A 20,270-nucleotide genomic window follows, 5' to 3' on the forward strand; every position below is an offset into this window, starting at 1 on the left:
CTTTTACCCAGTAACATAATTTCCGACTACTGTGAAGATGAATAATGAGTAGTATGTGAGGTAAACGTGGGAGATAATAGTTTAAAAAACTCCTTTCGTAAGTGAATCCATTCGTTGTTTTCTCCTAACGTTAGTCGAAACGCATTTACTTAAATACCTAGGTAGGTATTTAAGTAAATGCGTCTCGACTTTGATGTAACAGATTGAAAATTTCATCCATCTCAAAATTAGGATCACCGTTCTCACTAGATGAAGACCACAATAACAATTATTGTTGAAAAATATGTAAGTTACTGTCAAATGACAATGAATTTCGGAAAATATCAAGTGTGTATTATTCACGCCAATTGTTTTTTAAATTCTCGCTTTTTGATTTTATTTTTTCACATGAGAAAAAGGCAAAGGTATTACACCGTAAAGGATGTCCCATGTCTTCAAATCTCGCTCTATTCGCAACTCAATAAAAAATAAATAAAAAAATGAACACATTCCACAGACAAGAACGCTGCATTTCATTCCAATTTAAAGTTTTTTCAAAACAATCAGGGCCTTACCTATAATGATTCTATTTTCGAATAAAACCTCCTCCGTTTTATAGTAGGCTAGTACTTGGCTAGTACTTTTAACAGACAAGAATTTTAATTAAAAAAAAACAAAATTACTTTAGCTCCTAGAGGCTGAAATGCTTGTTTAGCCCCGCTGTGGAGTGGTAATATGACAGTGTTTTTGAGCAAGAGTAGTGAAAATGTAACCAAATCCCGGAGCGTAGCCGTGATGTACAGTACAATCACATAGAATGGCACGCAACTTTGCTTGAGACAACACAAAGACATACATAACCTTTCTATCATTTTATTGTTTACACAGAAGGCCTCTAACTATAATAATAAGGATAATAGCCGTACCATCCAGTAGCTACCAGTACGTTACAGTCACATTACACTATACGTTTTGCTCACGTAACTAGCTAGGACGTGCGATATTAGCCTAAATTATATTTACATACACTAAATTTTTATTGTGTAAGTTATTTTTAAACATAAAGTTAAGATGGTGATAATTTTTGTTGTTATTTCGTTGGTTTTGGTTAAACAAACTTCGGGTGTTATTTATCATGTCAATGGTACGTATATAGGGATACTTTATATATCTGCTACATTATTGTGTTTAGAATGTTGGAGTCTAGAACTGATATAATTAAAGGACTTACATAATCTAGGAATTGGAGTATGGGGTTGATGATTAGGTTTGAATATATTGATTTTTATGATACATTCGGGTAAATAAAGTCAATGTTAATTAATTTATACATAAAAAGCAAAGATTGACTGGATATTTGCAAAATAAATAAGATTATAAAATTACAAAATCTAATAAAAATCTTTTATCGTAATTAGATGAAAATTCATACAGTTTTAGCTTCCTTACATTAAATGTGACATTTTGCAATAAATGAACTATTAACATAAACGCACAAATAACAAAGATATTAGTAATTTTGTTTGAACGCCCATACAAATCTTACGATCAGCGAGCTAACGACGTCACTAAATCGTGCCATTTTGTATGGAGCCGCAAATCTGACCCTTTAAATCCCTGTAGCTCCGAAAGTAATGATCGATTATACCCTGTTACTTTTACAAAATTGCTTTACTATTAGCATACCTTTAATTTATATACAATTTAAAAAACTGTCATCAAACTTGGTACCAAGGACATTTCAGTTATTCTTGCCAAGATTTGTACAATTATAACCTAACTATGTCGATATGGAAAATGTCTGAACGGAAAAGAAAATGCTTCTGAAACGAATGAATTTATTTTTCTATTGAATTAAATTAAATTAATCACATGAAATAACGGGATGATGACTGTGTTTGAATATATCGTCAATGATAATAAGGTCAAAGTAAGGTTCCAAGTCTCCCAGACTCGAGTGGTCTGTGAGACTTGACCCCCCAAACACAAAAGATCGACCAACCCCATAAGAATTTGATTTAAGAAATTAACAATAATCCTGCATAGTCAACAACAAAACATAATACATTTAAATAAAATAGAATCCCAAACATTGTTCAATAGTATCAATTATTACTAAAATTGAGCCTACTGATTAAGTTTATATCTATACTTAATATTATAAAGCTGAAGAGTTTGTTTGTTTGTTTGTTTGTTTGATTGAACGCGGTAATCTCAGGAATTACTGGTCCGATTTGAAAAATTCTTTCAGTGTTAGACAGCCCATTTATCGAGGAAGGCTATAGGCTATATTTTATCCCCATATTCCTACGGGGACGAGAACCACGCGGGTGAAATCGCGCGGCGTCAGCTAGTTATATTATATTTTTAATATTTTTTTGATAATAAAAATGATATTTCGAATATATATTTTTTTAATTTTAAATGTTCGTGAATAGTGATTATGATAATTTTAGTGTTCGAATAGTTGCCCCAAAGTTAAGCTGTCTAAGTTTAGCTGCCCCCTTGTATTGAATCTAGGCTACGCCCTGAGAGATGTCTGCCATATATCACATTGTGAGTAGGTACCTACGTATTGTTTCAGTAATTTACACTTACTATAACTACAGAAAACATATGTACAAGTATTCATTATTAACCCATATTCGGCTCACTGCTGAGCTCGAGTCTCCTCTCAGAATGAGAGGGGTTAGGCCAATAGTCCAATAGAGCCCAATGCGGATTGGCAGATTTCACACTCACAGAGAATTGTGAAAATTCTCTGGTATGCAGGTTTCCTCACGATGTTTCTCTTTCACCGTTGAGTCACGTGATATTTAATTTCTTAAAATGCACACAAGTGAATTGTTGGAGGTGCATGTCCCGGACCGGATTCGAACCCACGCCCTCTAGAATCGGAGGCAGAGGTCATATCCACTGGGCTCTTGTACAAGTATATAACTCAAATACTTTAAGCAGTTGTACTTATCTACTTTATAGCAATTTAAGTATAAAGTGGAAAATTTACTTTAGCCACAATAAGTTTTCTATCATCGTCTGCCTATTCAAAAGCCAAGAATTGAGCCAAACATCCCTTGTAGGAAAGAGAGTTATGGGGTTGGACCTACTGAGCTGCGCCTACAATGCGGCTTGTAATAATGTTTGGATTTGTGAAAAACTAAATTCCACGCGGACGAAGTCGCGGGCGTCCGCTAGTTTATAATAATTCGTAGGAAGTTCATAACTCGGGTAAACCATTTTTTACATAAACGAGAAATCCTTGTAGGTATTCTATTTGTATAATTATTTTTCACTTGAGAACCTAAATGGACGGTATGTATAATTTATTAATTTGAGCTCTCAGAAATGGGTATAGTTTAAATAAAATTCATATCTTAGATCAACATTTGTTTATTTAATAACAGTACCTACATAAATCTTTCACAAAAAAGTAGAATAAAACAAAATTAGTTATTTTTTAACTAAGAAGGTATACATAAGTACTCTTAGATTACTCCCGCTCCGCTAGAGCGGTACCTAGATGAATCTTAATAAATAATTAATAATCACCAACCAAAAATAGTAGGTAATTTTTCACGTAACATGATTTCCACATAGGTATACATACCTAGTATACGAGTATTACCTAGGTAAATATCTACAGGATATTACACTGTAAAAACGCGCAAATTTTACAAGCCACATGAAAGCAAGAAGAGTTATTTACAAATTTATTCTATCTATACCTCTGAGCTAAGCTATTTTTTTGCAAAATTTGATCAATTTGATTTGAAAATAAATGGAGATAAGAGCCGTGATAGCCCAATGGGTATGACATCTGCCTCCGATTTCGGAGGATGTGGGTTTGAATCCGGTCCGGGGCATGCACCTCCAACTTTTCAGTTGTCTGCATTTTAAGAAATTAAATATCACGTGTCTCAATCGGTGAAGGAAAACATCGTGAAAACCTGCATACGTGGCCAGCGTGGGCCAGCGTGGTGGACTATTGGCCTAACCCCTTTCATTCTGAGAGGAGACTCGAGCTCAGCAGTGAGCCGTATATGGGTTGATAACGACGATACCTCTGAGGGTATGGGATACTACAGAGCATCATATCAAAACACTAAGCTACCTACTTGTTCGTTTTTTTCCGGTAGGGTACAACCCAGCCGGCAGCTACTGTTGATATATTATACGAAATAAAAATTCTATGTAACAAATGTCATCCGGTGCTTACTGGTGAATATCGTACGTACGTAGATAACATATTTCAATTGATTTGATGTTTATTGCAATAGGTTGATAATAAAGACCAAAATGGTGAATATACCAGCAGTACCAATTTAGGAAATACTAGCAGAACTCAGCGGTTCTACCCGCACAGTTCCCATTCCCGTGGGATCACAGGCATAAACTATAGCCTATGTTACTCTCTGATAATCTAGCTTTCCATTGGTCAAAGAATATTTCCAATCGGTCTATTATTTTTCGAGTTTATTCGTTACATACATATTTTTTTTAAAAATATTCGTCTCCAAAACATTAACGTACCTACGTCTCTAAAAAGGGAAAAATAGCATTATAATATTTTGTATCTATTGATTACTTTGAAGTCGGTGCCATGTCAAAAAATTAGTAATTCTTTTCATTCGTTTTTATAATAAACTGCATCATGACTGGCAAACTGGCATGTCTCTCAATAAGTTCAAAGTTTTTATTAAACATCTACTATATAAAATTAAGTCGGGTTTTCCTTCCTGACGCTATAATTCCAGAACGCACGAACCGATTTTCACGGTTTTGTATTCGTTGGAAAGGTCTCGGGATTCGTGAGGTTTATAGCAAAGAAAACGGAGTAGGGTAGAGGTAGTTCAAAGTTTACATCGAGTATCACGCGGACGAAGTCGCGGGCGTCCGCTAGTAAGCTTATAGAAAAGTCGTATTATAGTGTCAATGATTACGTAAACGAAAAAATTGCTTGGAAATGAAATGTATTACATGACAGGCTACTTATATACCTATTGTTAAATGGTGATAAACTAAAATAAGATATATAAACCTGGCTGAGTTTGTTGTGGGCTCTTCTCGGACCAAGGCGCGTTAGGAACCCTCATAACTTTAATTTTAAGTTTTCGAATAATTATTATCACCATTATCTTAAGTTTAATATTATTACCTGACGTTTCGAAAGAGCTTGTAAACTAAGCCTATTTGAAATAAATGAATTTTGATTTGATTTGTTCATACATAAAAAAAATTATACACGTCGAATGATTTACCTTCAATCTGTCTTTCGTCGGTTGAAAAATACAAATCGTTCCTATAATATTCATCGTCGTCGTCTTTATCAACCCATATTCGGCTCACTGCTGAGCTCGAGTCTCCTCTCAGAATGAGAGGTCAATAGTCCACCACGCTGGCCCAATGCGGATTGGCAGACTTCACACACGCAGAGAATTAAGATAATTCTCTGGTATGCAGGTTTCCTCACGATTTACTCACCTTTAGAGATTGAGACACGTGATTTTTAATTTCTTAAAATGCACACAACTGAAAAGTTGGAGGTGCATGCCCCGGACCGGATTCGAACCCACACCCTCCGGAATCGGTGACAGAGGTCATATCCACTGGGGTATCACGGCTCTCATATAATATTCGTGTAGATGTAAAATCCGAAAGTGACGCTGGGAATCGAACTTACTGCTTAAAACAGCATTACCTGCACTAAAGGTCAAGCTATATCTTCCCTGATCAAAAGCCTTGTGCTCACCTATGCCTCATGCCTGATGTAATTCTACTATTTTCCGCGTGGGAAAATGTGATTGCCAGCAGTGGTGGATTTCTCGGCCGCCCTAGGCCCCAAAGCACAGAAAACGTATGTCAAAGTACCAGCCGCCTCCTTCTCCTACTCGCCTATAATTTATATAAATAAATTAATTAAACAAATAAAAAACCCGACTGCATAAAGTATAAAAAAACTGAAAAGAAAAATACAAGCTAGGTCCAGAAATGGAGAAAGCAATTAGAAAACAGTCTGATTCCGTTATTAGTTTCACCAAATTTCCTGTTTCTCTTTTATCATAATTAGGTATAATATGAATTTCATTGCCTTTTATCAAAATCAATAGATTTTGTAATATTCAGAGGTTTTGGGGATAATTTGCACATTTAAATAAATCATTCAAAACAGTTTTAAGGAAGAAGTTATAAAAATCGTTGTCATTGGTGGATATTTTTCATGTTATTCCCTCATTTTTTTAATTTACTCGAACAGCCGCCCCTAGAATCAGGCCGCTCTAGGCCCGGGCCCACCTGAGTAGGCCTTAGTACCTAATTTCACTCTGTCCTAATTAACTTCCTTCCTTTAAATTAAATCCGCCACTGATCGGCTGTGTAGGTTCAGAACGCGACATTGAACCTAGTTCAAGTGTAATAGTTAAGGAAACAAGTAATAAAACGTGTAGCTAAACTAGTTTAACTGAGTGTTTAGCGGCATTTCTTTGAATGACTTATAGAATGAGAGCCTACGGTAGCTTGACGTAGCTCATTTTATGAAGGCCCATGCTCGTACCGTAGATAAATAAGTTTTTTTTTTTAATATTCTTTACAAGTTAGCCCTTGACTACAATCTCACCTGATGGTAAGTGATGATGCAGTCTAAGATGGAAGCGGGCTAACTTGTTAGGAGGCGGATGAAAATCCACACCCCTTTCGGTTTCTACACGGCATCGTACCGGAACGCTAAATCGCTTGGCGGTACGTCTTTGCCGATAGGGTGGTAACTAGCCACGACCGAAGCCTCCCACCAGCCAGACCTGGACAAACTAAGAAAATCTCAATCTGCCCAGCCGGGGATCGAACCCTGGACCTCCGTCTTGTAAATCCACCGCGCATACCACTGCGCCACGGAGGCCGTCAAAGTAATCATTGTCAGCCTATTCTAACAGCCCATCACAGGCCAGGTCTAACAGGAGAGGGATGCGGAGCTTAGACCCACCACGCTGATCAAATGCGGATTGGCAGGTCATAATGTCAAATTACTTACCGACTACTATCAGATATTAATAACTACGACCGACGGTCAACTCTCCGAGGCACAGGAGTAACACCACCAACTTTCCAACTCAGGGTTGAGTTACTAAAAGCTTTTTAAAAAATGAGGGAAGAAAACTAATTAACTCATTTATTTATTTATTATTTGGACCACCAACAAAATTATATGTATACAGAATTAAAAAACTTAATAAATAGGGTATAGAAACACATATAACTTTACTTAAAGGTAGTCACATCATGCATAAAGTGTAGGTCGTACTAACAATTAAAAATTAAATGTTAAAAAATTAATTAACATAAATTTACACAAATTAAAAACAGAGAAAGAGAAAAAAAAACAACAATATACACTAGGAATTAGATAAAAAATAAAAGGAAACTGTTAATTTCACAACTAAACTCAAAGGTTATTAATTTTAGTAAGTAACTTAAAGCAAAAGTAAAACTTGACTTCACTCATTCTTAGAACCGTTTTCAACTCAGGGTTGAGAAATTTTCTTAAAAACTTCTTAGAGGGTAGAAAACTCATTATTTCATAGCCCGTCCCAGCTTAGAACCTCGTGATCCGAAGCAATATAAGCTAACCATTGTACCAACGGGGCACACAGCGTGGGCATCAAAATGGGGGGCCCCATATAGTGTCCTGCAAGACGAGGCCCCCGACATTTAGGTAAAATTTTTCCTAGTTGTGCCTCGTTACCCCCTATTAAAACTTGCGACCTTGCGCATTATACAAGTTTAAAGTCAAGAGCTCAAATAATTATGATCAAATTAAATAAAACAACTGAGTGAAATAATTACCATGCCCTCTTGACGGTGCAGTGGATACCTACCTACATGACTGGTAAAAATTATAGTGTTTACTGCATCTAATTACTAATTACTGTAGTCTTTGGTCTTTCCGTTACTCTGTCACACGTGGCATTGTCAATGATACTTCGTTTAACATTGATTTACCGCTCTACATACGACTGTAATTGAACCTAATCCATAGATTTAATAGAGTACAGAACCTAATCAATATAAAGTATGAATGTTGATTATATTTGTAATTTAACATATTTTATCATTATCATCATAATACTCTTATCAGTGCAGGACATAGTCCTTTTGTAGGGACTTTCAACCACCTCGATACTGAGCCTACATACAGCGTATCTCTGCGACTCGCTTGATGTCGTCAGTCCACCTAGTGGGGGGTCGACCAACACTGCGCTTTCTAGTGCGGGGTCGCTATTCCAGCACTTTGGGACCCCAACTACCATCCGCTCTTCGAACTATGTGCCCCGCCCATTGCCACTTCAGCTTTTCAACTCGTTGAGCTATGTCGGTGACTTTAGTTCTTCTGCGGATCTCCTCATTTCTGATTCGATCACGCAGAGATATTCCTAACATAGCTCGTTCCATGGCCCGTTGTGTGACTCTGAGCCTTCTTATGTGCCCCATAGTTAGCGCACCATACCAACCCACCAAGCCACACCAACCAAGTCTCGGAACCATAGGTCATCACTGGCAACTCGCACTGTTCGAAGACTACAGGCACTGCAATGCGCATGCTTAGCGTGGTCAGTACTAGGCAAAATTTTGTATGGAAGGCAAAACATAAATTTTAACGCAAATTAGATAAAGGAATTTTGTGCTTGTACATTTTTTTTCACACATGTCTTTATCATCTTCTAACTATATTCTCCTTCCTTATATCTTAACCTCACGAGTATGGTTTCCTTTCAGAAAGCGAGTACCACAAGATGCCGCCACTGTACGCATTGGACGACTACTCGGAGTGCCTGCTGCAGCCTCAGGGCTTGTACTGCGTGGCGGACTACCATCTCTTCTCCAATGCACACTCGGACCTCATGCACTTTATACAAGTAAGCAGGTTAACCAGAGTTTTCACATTCTTTTATTATTTACAAATTAGCTCTTAACCATAATCTCACCTGATGGTAGCTGACGATCTAAGATGAGGGCGAGCTAACTTGTTAGAAGTAGGATGGAAATTCACACCCCTTTCGGTTTTTACACCATATCGTACCGGAACGCTAGTGCAAGTGGAAGGACATAAGAGGAGAGGAAGGCCAAAGAAGAGATGGCTGTGTGTGATAGAGAAATAGAAGAAGAAAGTAGTGCCTCCATGGAGGAGCTTATATTATAGCCTAACTACAACTTTTTATTTCTTCAGTATCTATCAATTTTCAACTATAAAACAATTTAAATTGACATTATGAACTTTCAGTTACACAGTTCAACTACTATATTAAATTTATACGGTTTTTTTATTTATAGGAATACTCAGCATTCAAAATGAAGCATTTTAATTATACATTAATACACAGAGGTACCTGCGTCTCGATTTCCTGTAAGGATTACATTCATAGAATAAATGAAACAGGGAACCTAGAGATGATCCTTGGAGAATGCCTCAACGAATCCCTATGGAGAAGCCACAAGCTAGAAGCAAGTTTGGCTGAACTAAAATATTGCAAGAGTGCCGAAGATAAAACGATTCTCGATTTAAGTGACTTCCTTGTAGCTGCTGTTTATGTTATTTTAATTACGCTGAACATTATCGGAAGCTTTTACGACGTCATGTTGTGCGAAAAAGATAGTAAAACAGGTAATAAACTTGCAATTATCAACAGTTGCTCAACATTTATGATTAGTACCGTGATAAATACGTATAACTATGAACACCAATATCCTAGTTATTTTAAACAAACAAACTTGTCTTTCAGTATTATCTAATATAATTTCTAAACCGATTAATGTCTTTTATTGTTTCATTATTTATGTTATTTATAACATTTAAGTAATTAACAAATTATAACTCAATCGATAAGTGCATCGAACATTATTAACTTTTTGTAATTAAATTAATTAAATGCTTTTCTATATCTATATATCTTCTATATGAATGCCTTTTTATAAAAGTTTACATAGTATTTCATGAGTTAACTACCTTCTAGATTTGTCAAAATGGATTTTCTAGTCCAGACTTTCCAAAAAAAAGAAAGATTATTTGTAGCAAATCTTGAAAACATCAAAAAGCACTATCACCAAGCACCTCTATTTAATAAATAGACTGAAAGTGATTAATGAGTATTATCAGTACTTACGTAATTAAAAAAATAATGAACTTTACCTACTTATCGTAATACCTGTATTTTCAGCTTATAAACTTTGTCTTACTTAGGAAACCCGTACTTGCTATCGTTTTCAATGAGGCGCAACTGGTCAAAGCTCATCGCGCCAGGTGGAAGCGGACCTGACCCTAGGATGGAAAGACTGAAATTATTCAATGGATTAAGGTATGAATAAAAAATTACAATAAATACATAGGCCTGTGCTTCAATATAATCGTGGAATGCATTTACAACGATTTACCTCAAGGTATTCAAGTTATCAGTAGATTACAACTAAGTCTCTAACACATGGTGTGACATTGAAGTAGTTCATCGATTTATATACGAAACCTGAAAGTTAAATAAATATTGAAAAAGCTTCTGTAGAAGCAGTAGCTTAACTTTTGATGATTTCATTGAATTTTGACTTTTTATAATCTGATAATCTCAAGCAAAAGAAAAAAAGAAACCTTTTTTAAAATGGAAATTTGTCAAATATCTCTCAATCATTTGTTGGCAACAAATGCATGTCATTAACTTTTTTTTTTTTATTCTTTACAAGTTAGCCCTTGACTACAATCTCACCTGATGGTAAGTGATGATGCAGTCGAGGATGGAAGCGGGCTAACTTGTTAGGAGGAGGATGAAAATCCACACCCCTTTCGGTTTCTACACGGCATCGTACCGGAACGCTAAATCGCTTGGCGGTACGACTTTGCCGGTAGGGTGGTAATTAGCCACGGCCGAAGCCTCCCACCAGCCAGACCTGGACAAATTAAGAAAATCTCAATCTGCCCAGCCGAGGATCGAACCCAGGACCTCCGTTTTGTGAATCCACCGCGCAAACCACTGCGCCACGGAGGCCGTCAAACTATACTTTAAGTGAACATGTGTTCAAATGTGACTACGAATACTATAAACAAACAACATAATTCAAAAATCTGTTTACTTTGTTTAGAACAATGACATTAGCCTGTGTGATATTCTCTCACTCTGCACTTATTGCGTCCATTACATACATCGCGAACCCGCGTTATATTGAACAGGTAAGTAAGTTATTTACACTAATTTCGATATTAACAAATGAAACTAGTAAAGAAATATCCCAGTTTCAATTTAATACCAATTTCATGACGTGGCTATCTTTTATCTTGCTTATATAGTTATTTAAACACAAAGTTCTGAGACTTGGTCGCTAACTATGGGCCTCATAAGAAGGCTCAGAGTCACACAGCGGGCGATGGAACGAGCTATGTTAGGAGTATATCTGCGTGATCGAATCAGAAATGAGGAAGTTGCGAAGCTGAAGTGGCAATGGGCGGGGCACATAGTTCGAAGAGCCGATGGACGTTGGGGTCCCAAAGTGCTGGAATGGCGACCCCGCACTAGTAAGCGCAGTGTTGGCCGACCCCCAACCAGGTGGACTTACGACATCAAGCGAGTCGCAGGGATTCGCATGGATGCAGGTAGCTCAGTATCGTGATGTTTGGAAGTCCTTACAAAAGTCCTTATGTCCTGCAGTGGACGTCCATCGGCTGATATGATGATGATGATGATGAAACACAAAGTAAACTTTTAAAATTTTGTCTGGATATTAAAACACAAACTAATTTGTAAGAATTTTGTCCAGACAAATATTTATAACGGCTAAACTGATTTTCACTTGAAGATAGAGGAGGTTATTGAGCAACGTTAAGAAAAACGGCCTCATAAGAAGGCTCAGAGTTATACAGCGGGCGATGGAGGAGATTCTCAGAAGAACTAAAGTCACCGAGAAAGCTCAACGAGTCGCGAAGCTGAAGTGGCAACGGGTGGTGTATGTAGTTTGAAGAGCCAAAGGACGTTCGGGTACCAATATGCTGACCTCGCACTAGTGTTGGTTGATTCGCTGGATGCAGGAAACTCAGGATCGTGATGTTTGGAAGTCCCTACTAGAGGCCTATGTCTTGCAGTGGACGTCCATCGGTTGATATGATGATGTACCGAACGCCTAGATAGATAAAAAAACACTATCATTTTTCTATAATGAAGAGAAATTTTATTTCAGATATATGACGATCTGTCAAAACAAATGCTGCTCAACGGCAACTTAGTGACTCACACGTTTTTCGTAATGTCCAGTTTTCTGTTAGCGTACAACTTACAGATACAGTCCGAAAAAACTGAAATCACTTGGAAACACATACCAAAGGGCATTCTGTTAAGGTGGATCAGGTAATGGAAGATTTTAAATATGTCTGATAAAAATCTGAAAGGTCTTGGTGAAACCCTTAATAAAATTAGCAGATCATTAAACTTTTGCTTGTGTAATTAAAATGTAAATTTTAGAAATCATAATTTACAAGCACATTTGAAACATCAAATTTGAGCTATAACACCGGTTCAAAAGAGAGGTTTTGCCGTGAAAATCTAGCAATAAACTCAACAGTTGCTCTTTTTGAAATCACTATTGTTTACAATAAAAAATTCTTGCTAACACTATCAGTGTATTGCTTTCAGATTAACTCCATCATACGCTCTGGTGATAGCTACAATCAGTACATGGATGCGTTACATAGGCAGTGGCCCAATGTGGGACCTGATCGTGGTCAGTGAGGCCAACTACTGCCGCCACTATTGGTGGGCCAACATATTCTACTTCAACAACTACATCTATAAATATGACATCTGTTTCCCGCAGGGATGGTTAGTATGTATAAAACTTATTGTTTTTTTTTTATAATCAAGCAGAGACTGGGTCCGCATAGAGTTTCTCGTGCATCTTTTATGAAGATGAAGAAAGTTTTCCGTGGCCATCAACTTTCTCTAAAACTCCGTACCAGACTACTGCAGCGTTGCCTACACAAAACACTAGACCACTTTGAGATGTGGACATAAAATGCTCTGCATAAGCTGGAAGGCGAAAGTGTCTAACACTGAGGTTCTTGTCATAATGCAGAAGAACAACAACACCGTCAAGTTGTTACAACCGTCAACCGTCAAGCAAGCGGAAGATTTGTTACGTAGAACACAACCGTTTGCTTCAGCAAACGGTACTTGGTTTGAAAACCACTATGATGGCCAATATTATAAGCAAAAGAGGTGTAGGAAGAAGGAAGAAGTGAAATATAAGGGAATAGACTGGCATAAAGACAGTGGGAGAACGTTTCCGCATAGCCGTGGAGTAGAAGAAGGAAGAAGATGACCCACCCGACAGTAAGCCGACTAACATTGCCTATAAATAGACCAATACTTTCTATGTCATGGTTCCGAGACTTGTTCTAACTATGGGCCTCATAAGAAGGCTCAGAGTCAAAGAGTGGGCGATGGAACGAGCTATGTTAGGAGTATCTCTGCGTGATCGAATCAAAAATGAGAAGATCCTCAGAAGAACCAAAGTCACTGACATAGCTCAACGAGTTGCGAAGCTGAAGTGGTAATGGGCGGGGCACATAGTTCGAAGAGCCGATGGACGTTTAGGTTCTAGAGTGCTGGAATGGCGATCCCGCACTAGAAAGCGCGGTGTTGGTCAACCTCCACTAGGTGGACTGCCGACATCAAGCCAGTCGTAGGGATTCGCTGAATGCAGATGGTGATGTTTGGAAGTCCCTACAAAAGGCCTATGTCCTGCAGTGGATGGCCATCGGCTGATATGATGACGACTCGTTTTTTGTTGTATGGTAGCGCCACAAAATTGGTATTTAAATCCCTGTAGCTCAGAAAGTAATGATTGCAGATACCCTGTTATTTCTACAAAATTGCTATACTATTAGCATAACTCTTAATTTGTGTACAATTTAAAAAACTGTCAACATTTGAGATTGTATTCAAGAGCTAGCTTGTAAAGAATAAAATATTCATCCCTATTGTGATATTCCAGGTATCTAGCAGCAGATACTCAGATGTTCTGCCTCGGCCTGATCCTGCTGGTGCTGGTGCAGAAGCCCCAGCACCGGAAGGTGGCACTGGTTCTCCTCTTCCTCTTGTCACTGCTCATCAGCGCCGCAAACACTTACTTCCAGGACCTAACTGCTGTCATTTCACAGTCTCCTGAGTAAGTCTGTTTAAACTACAAGGGTTTCTTGTTGACTATGGAACCTGTCTGTTTGTTTGTCTGTACGTCCACAGTTTAAGTCATATACCACAAGTAAATTATTATTGAACATTTAAAATGTTGACAAGCTCGTCTATTTAATTTTCGAAAAATGTTTTCTTGAAAAATTACTACTTGAAAAGTAGGGGTGAATTTTTTTGTACCTTTTAATCTCATACTTTTATGTATTTTTGGTTAGGTCTTTAAAAATATGTTGGACCTTCTAATTTTAGTCTAATATTATGGTTTTAATTCCTAATTTTTGTTAATCAAATGCGCCCCTCCTCATTTACCAGCTAAACGATTGTTTTTATTATTTTAACTTTTTATTATAACGGCTAAAACCTATTTTAATGGGACTTTCACTGGATTGATTGAGAAGGTTTTGAGCAACATATAGGCTACATTTTTATCTCGTAAATATCGTACCCTAAAAGTGGATTTAAAGATAAAAGCATAATTCTGAAGATAGTATTGTTTTATCTAACTAATACTAACCACAACAAATCTTAATGCATAGTAATAATGACAATTGTTTAATTTGTCAGATCTGCCCGTACTCTTTACGTGGATGAAGACACGTTTACTTTATCGTACATCCGAGGGCACACCAACCTCTCGACCTACACTCTGGGCCTCGCGGGAGGGATACTCACTTACTACTGGCAGACCAATGGAAAAGACTTCACTAAATACAAGGTAATCATCGTCATTAGCAAACGCTGTCAAACAGGAGAATTTCGTACTTATCATAATATTTTATTTATACATCATAATATCATCTCCATATACTTTTATAACAGGGGTTTACCTGGGTTCCCTGGGCCGACTTTGTAAGAGCCGGTGGGCATACATCTTTATTTCCATTCCCAGAAGTACCGCTGGCTGGTGTGGCTCATGTTCCCGCTAGGCGTGGGCATTATCCTGTCGGGAGGCATGTTCTTCACTGACCACGCAGCGCCGAGCACGCTACTGCGGGTCGGGTACGCCGCGCTGAGCAAGCCGACGTTCCAGCTACTCATACTTGTATTAATCATCAGCACCATCTTCAAAATTGAGAGTAAGTATCACAGAATCACTCAGCGGACGATGGAGCGAGCTATGCTTGGTGTTTCTCTGCGTGATCGAATCAGAAATGAGGAGAAGAACCAAAGTCACTGACATAGCTCAGCGAGTTGCAAAGCTGAAATGGGCAGGCCACATAGTTTGAAGAGCCGATGGACGTTGGGGTTTCAAGGTGCTGGAATGGCGACCCCGCACCGGAAAGCGCAGTGTTGGTCGACCCCCCACTAGGTGGACTGAGGACATCAAGCGGGTTGCGGGGAACCGCTGGATGCTGGCGGCTCGAGACCATTTTGTTTGGAAGTCCATGCAAGAGGCCTATGTCCAGCAGTGGACGTCCATCGGCTGTTAATGATGATCATGATGAATCAAGACCAGGAGCCGCAGCAGAAAAAGCTGAAACCGATAAGAGACACAAGTCTGCCTGAGAACTATATATTTGTTCCTTTTGTCGTGGAGTGCCAAAAAATTTTTCCGAATCATTTTCTGCCAGCAGGCCAATTCACAAATTTTGACGTACGTTATGAATGTTATATGAAAACCAACTAGCTATTGTTAGTAATTCTTGAGTCATGCGATTTCGTATTCACTATTTATTTAATGCTAACTGATCAGAGATAAATAATATATGTATATGATACTGACAACCGTTCCTGGATATTGTAGAATAGATTGATGACATTTCCCAGTTGACATTGTGTTTTTTTTGGTAAACAATGGGCTTATAGGCATATGAGAAATGCGGTTGGTATTGATTTGATGTCAATATTAGGTAGCTAAAAAATAAATAAATATTAATATTAAATAAATAACCTGGCTAAAAATAAAATAAAATAATTAGGTAGGTAACATATGTCAAACTTAGTGAATAATCCGGGAGGTATGCCGGGTCGGGGGGCCTCCTTTTATGAGAAGGGATATGGAGCTTAGATTTAATGCGATTTGACGGGATTAGGGTAAAAACATCGATGTTTTAACATCGTTGGGTTAACTTCGATATCATCGAAACATCGATGTTACCGGAATGAAATATCGAAACGTCAATTATTCTTTTGGGCGCGGTCTAGCGTGCAGTAGGTGTACTAGACTAAATATTGCATAGTCATTAGCAGATGACTATCAAGTTTTTTTTTTACAAAGTGTCCCTAAAAATACTGGGAATGTTAATTTTTTCTTATTATTTTTGTAATTCTAGGTGTCTCAGTAGGAGTGCATTTATCTAATAATTAAAACTTTCACAAATATAATACAGCTTTGTTTGTTTCCAAAAACATCGATGTTTTAGAAATATCGATATCTTTCGATAGATATGTATGGTACATCGATACTTTTGATTTGATGTTTTCATCCATGTTATTATTTATTTGTTATTTTTTTTTTAAAGAATATTTGCCACATTTTTAAATATGACCAATATTCCCATTCCCCTCAAACTAGTCGGGAAAGACTGTGCTAGGAGTGGGTACGACAATAGACCAACGGGGCGGGGATCGAACCACCACCCTTCGGTGGTGAGTCCGACCGCTCTTACCGTTGAGCTATTGAGGATGTTGACATCGATGTTTTTTCTAATATCGATCATCCCTAGATTAGGCCCAAAGACCTACAACAAATTAAGTATCAATAAAATCGAGAGTGAATAGGCAACTTCTAGGCAAGCGCGTTCCACCATAGAGTGCATCATTGCTTACTGTCAAGCGTGATTGCAGCCAAGCGCTCGCCTATATAATGTAAAAAAATTATATCTTCTTCCAATGATAATTTTATACTATAGATCGGTTACGTCCCTTCAAAATCACCGGAAAAAGTGATCCGAATAATAGGCTACAAAACTAAATGCACACATGCACAATTTTGTATTTAATTATATTATTTATTAATGTATTTATTATGTATAGTTTTTACACTTCCTGAACACATAACTCGACATTGTAGACGATTATTTAGGTATTATTTTGTTTAAATAACGTTCGTTGTTGACCACGACTAACATTGAGATGTGGAAATTTCCTCTTTTGAGAGCTTTTTTCATGACCTAGTAACACATCTAACAGCTTTTAACATCTTTGCCTTCTTCTGTTTCAGCGGTATACCGTGGTATAATAGAGTGGCGCGGCTTTGCCTGGGCGGGGCGCGTGTCGTACAGCGCTTTCTTGCTGCACACCCTCTTCCAGAGAGGCGTGGTGGGATATCAGACTACACCCCTATATTTGACTGACTATTTTATAGTAAGTATACCTACCCACCTACCTACCTGTATTTTTTCATTTTTCATTCTTTTCTTAATTCATCACTAGCCCCGCGGTTTCACCCGGGTAGTTTCTGTTCTCGCATGAATATATCGGTCTACTAGCGGACGCCCGCGACTTCGTCCGCGTGGAATTCAGTTTTTCACAAATCCCGCGGGAACTATGAATATTTCCAGGATGAAAAGTAGCATGTGTTAATCCAGAGTAAAATCTATTTCCATTCCAAATTTCAGCCAAATCGCTTCAGTAGCCGCAGCGTAAAAGAGGAACAAAGGTACTTACACACAAACTTTTGCCTTTATAATATTAGTGATGCAGGGCAGGGAGAGTGACTTGAGTGGAAAAGGGGAGAGTTAGAAATCTGTTAAAGGCGCCTTTAACCCTACACACATCGCTCACAAGTGCGTGATTTCACTTAAGGTCATTCTCTGCCATTGTAGGGTCTTATTTTGGTTACAGTTTGATTTGGTAATTAAGTTGTCCTGACAAATGTGAATCATAACCTCTGTTCGACATTAGTTTTCTTATTTTTGTAATCACCTCTGAGTCTGCTAAAACGTATTTTTTTAATTTTCAGTTTATAGTGTTATGTGCGTCCATCTTCTTGTCCTTTTCACTGGGAACAGTCCTGTGGCTGACGGTCGAGGCGCCGATCGGAGGACTGACGCGCGCGCTGCTCGCTCCACGAAACAAAAATAAACCTTAGCACAGATCAAAGTAGTTCAATTCTAGCAAATATGTAGAAATTTCTGTAATTGTTAATGTTATGTAATAAAAACAAGGATGTTGTCCGTCTTTCTGTTGAGCATCACGCCTAAAATGAAACTTGCCAATATTTCACCCCCTATTACATCATAGGGGGTAAAATAGGGGTTCAAGGTTTGTAAGGAAAGTCCTTAATTTTTGAGGTTACATTTATAAAAATTGGTTTGTGTAGTATCCGAAAAATATTAATAAAGGTGATTTTGAAATTTTTAAATAGGGCTTTAACTTTTTTTTTTTAAAATTAATCTTTTATGTTTTAAGTTAATTTTTTGTAAAATGATTAATGGGCTCTTGGTGCACTATAAGACGAACTTTAACTTTAACTTTCAAGAGTTATATAAAAAGCCAAAGTCAATAACTTGTTGTTGTTAGGCCGCAGCCTAGTGTCAGTAAAAACCATTGTCAACGTGTCTGGTGAGAAAGCTGTTTTCCCAACAGCTAGGCGACTCGACAACATTGAAAGGTTTTACTCTTGATTGCCTTCGTTTCGGTGGTGAAACCTGCCCAAAATAAGTAAAGAAAACAACCGAATTTACTAATTAGCTAAAGCTGCACAAAACAAACTTTTTAACTTGTAAAGAATTAAAAAAAATACTTATTTATCTATGGTATGGAACATGGGCGACAAACCTTCTATAAATATATAAGTAACTCTAAGAAATGCCGCTAAACACCCAGTTATACCAGTTTAGCTACACGTTTCATTATTTTCAGGTGAAATTGTAGTTAAGGGTTAACTTGTAAAGATAAAAATATATATATATATATATATATATTCCTAACATACATACATTTGACGGCCGCGTGGCGCAGTGGGTAGTGACCCTGCTTTCTGCATCCAGGGCCGTGGGTTCGATTCCCACAACTGGAAAATATTTGTGTGATGAGCATGGGTGTTTTCCAGTGTCTGTGTGTATTAATACATTATATAAGTATTTATATGTAGTATATAATTGTATATTAATATTATAATTATCTATCTTAGCACCCATAACACAAGCTACTCTGTATGCTTACTTTGGGGCTAGATAGTGATGTGTATTGTTTAAGTATATTTATATTTATAAAAAAAAACAAAAAAAAAAAAAACAGTCGATTCAGGCATGTTAATTTTGTGAATCGACGTGCGTCAGTCAGGGCCTAGTATGATGTTTGGGTCATCTCCTCTGAGTTTAGCCGGGCCTCTAGGCTTAGCTGGTCTACTACTGGTTACTCCTTGGTCGAATAAGACACAAGGGAACTAGCTCCCTGGTGATGTTATCCAGCTTCGTTCGGGGCTGAAACATCTTTTTCTATCGGTTAGTAGGTAGTACTTAGTGTGTCAGTCAGGGCTTAGTATGATGTTTGGGTCATCTCCTCTCGGTTGAGCCAGGCCTCGAGGCTTAGCTGGTCTGCTGCTGGTTCTCCTTGGTCGAGTAAGACACGAGGGAACTAGCTCCCTGGTGATATTCCAGCTCCTTTTGGGGCTGAAACATCTTTATCTATGGGTTTGTAGGTAGTACTTAGTGTGCCAGTCAGGACTTAGTATGATGTTTGGGTCATCTCCTTTCAGTTAAGGCGGGCATCTAGGCTTAGCTGGTCTACTACTGGTTAATCCTTGGTCGGGTTTATTCAGTCCCTATTGGACTGAGGCATTTTGATAGGGTCAGTAGGTAGTACCTAGGGCCTCAGTTATCTTGGTCATCACTTCCCGAAGAGGTCGGGCATTGCCTCCTTGATCGGGTACATCGCTGGGAAACTTTCTGCCCCAGTTATGTTGTTCTAACCCCTTTTAAGGTTTGAAGCCTTGCGATGTGTTATGAGAAGAATTAGTTTTAGTAGTAGTTAATTTCCTGGTAAACGCGAAAAAGGTAAAAATCCGTTAAGGTTATCTATAGCAGTTAATTAAGAAATATTATAATTAGATAAAAAAATATTTTATAGCTGTACCTACGCATAAGAGGTTTTCAACATCTTAAAAGATTATAGCCGCCTTATAGGTACCTC

At 37.9% G+C, this 20,270-nt stretch overlaps 1 protein-coding gene across 1 annotated transcript; it reads left to right on the forward strand.

The window, feature by feature from the left end:
- The first annotated feature begins 906 nt into the window (after nt 1-906).
- LOC112044811 (nose resistant to fluoxetine protein 6-like) lies at nt 907-18,475 on the forward strand. Its single transcript, XM_024080779.2, has 12 exons — nt 907-1,123; nt 8,746-8,885; nt 9,301-9,631; nt 10,208-10,322; nt 11,095-11,182; nt 12,184-12,350; nt 12,636-12,821; nt 13,996-14,169; nt 14,757-14,907; nt 15,082-15,268; nt 17,356-17,498; nt 18,097-18,475. The coding sequence occupies exons 1-12, from the start codon at nt 1,051-1,053 to the stop codon at nt 18,223-18,225; spliced, it is 1,884 nt and encodes a 627-aa protein (XP_023936547.2). The 5' UTR covers nt 907-1,050; the 3' UTR covers nt 18,226-18,475.
- Nucleotides 18,476-20,270: the final 1,795 nt, after the last annotated feature.

Source organism: Bicyclus anynana, chromosome 20 (assembly GCF_947172395.1).
Source record: "Bicyclus anynana chromosome 20, ilBicAnyn1.1, whole genome shotgun sequence".
Taxonomy (NCBI): Eukaryota; Metazoa; Arthropoda; class Insecta; order Lepidoptera; family Nymphalidae; genus Bicyclus; species Bicyclus anynana.

Bases quoted from the DNA above. Each gene is read 5' to 3' on its own strand.
- LOC112044811 (XM_024080779.2), top strand. From the start codon at position 1,051: ATGGTGATAATTTTTGTTGTTATTTCGTTGGTTTTGGTTAAACAAACT. The intron at 1,124-8,745 runs GTACGTATATAG...GTTTCCTTTCAG, and splicing joins TGTTATTTATCATGTCAATG to AAAGCGAGTACCACAAGATG. The intron at 12,822-13,995 runs GTTAGTATGTAT...GTGATATTCCAG, and splicing joins ATCTGTTTCCCGCAGGGATG to GTATCTAGCAGCAGATACTC.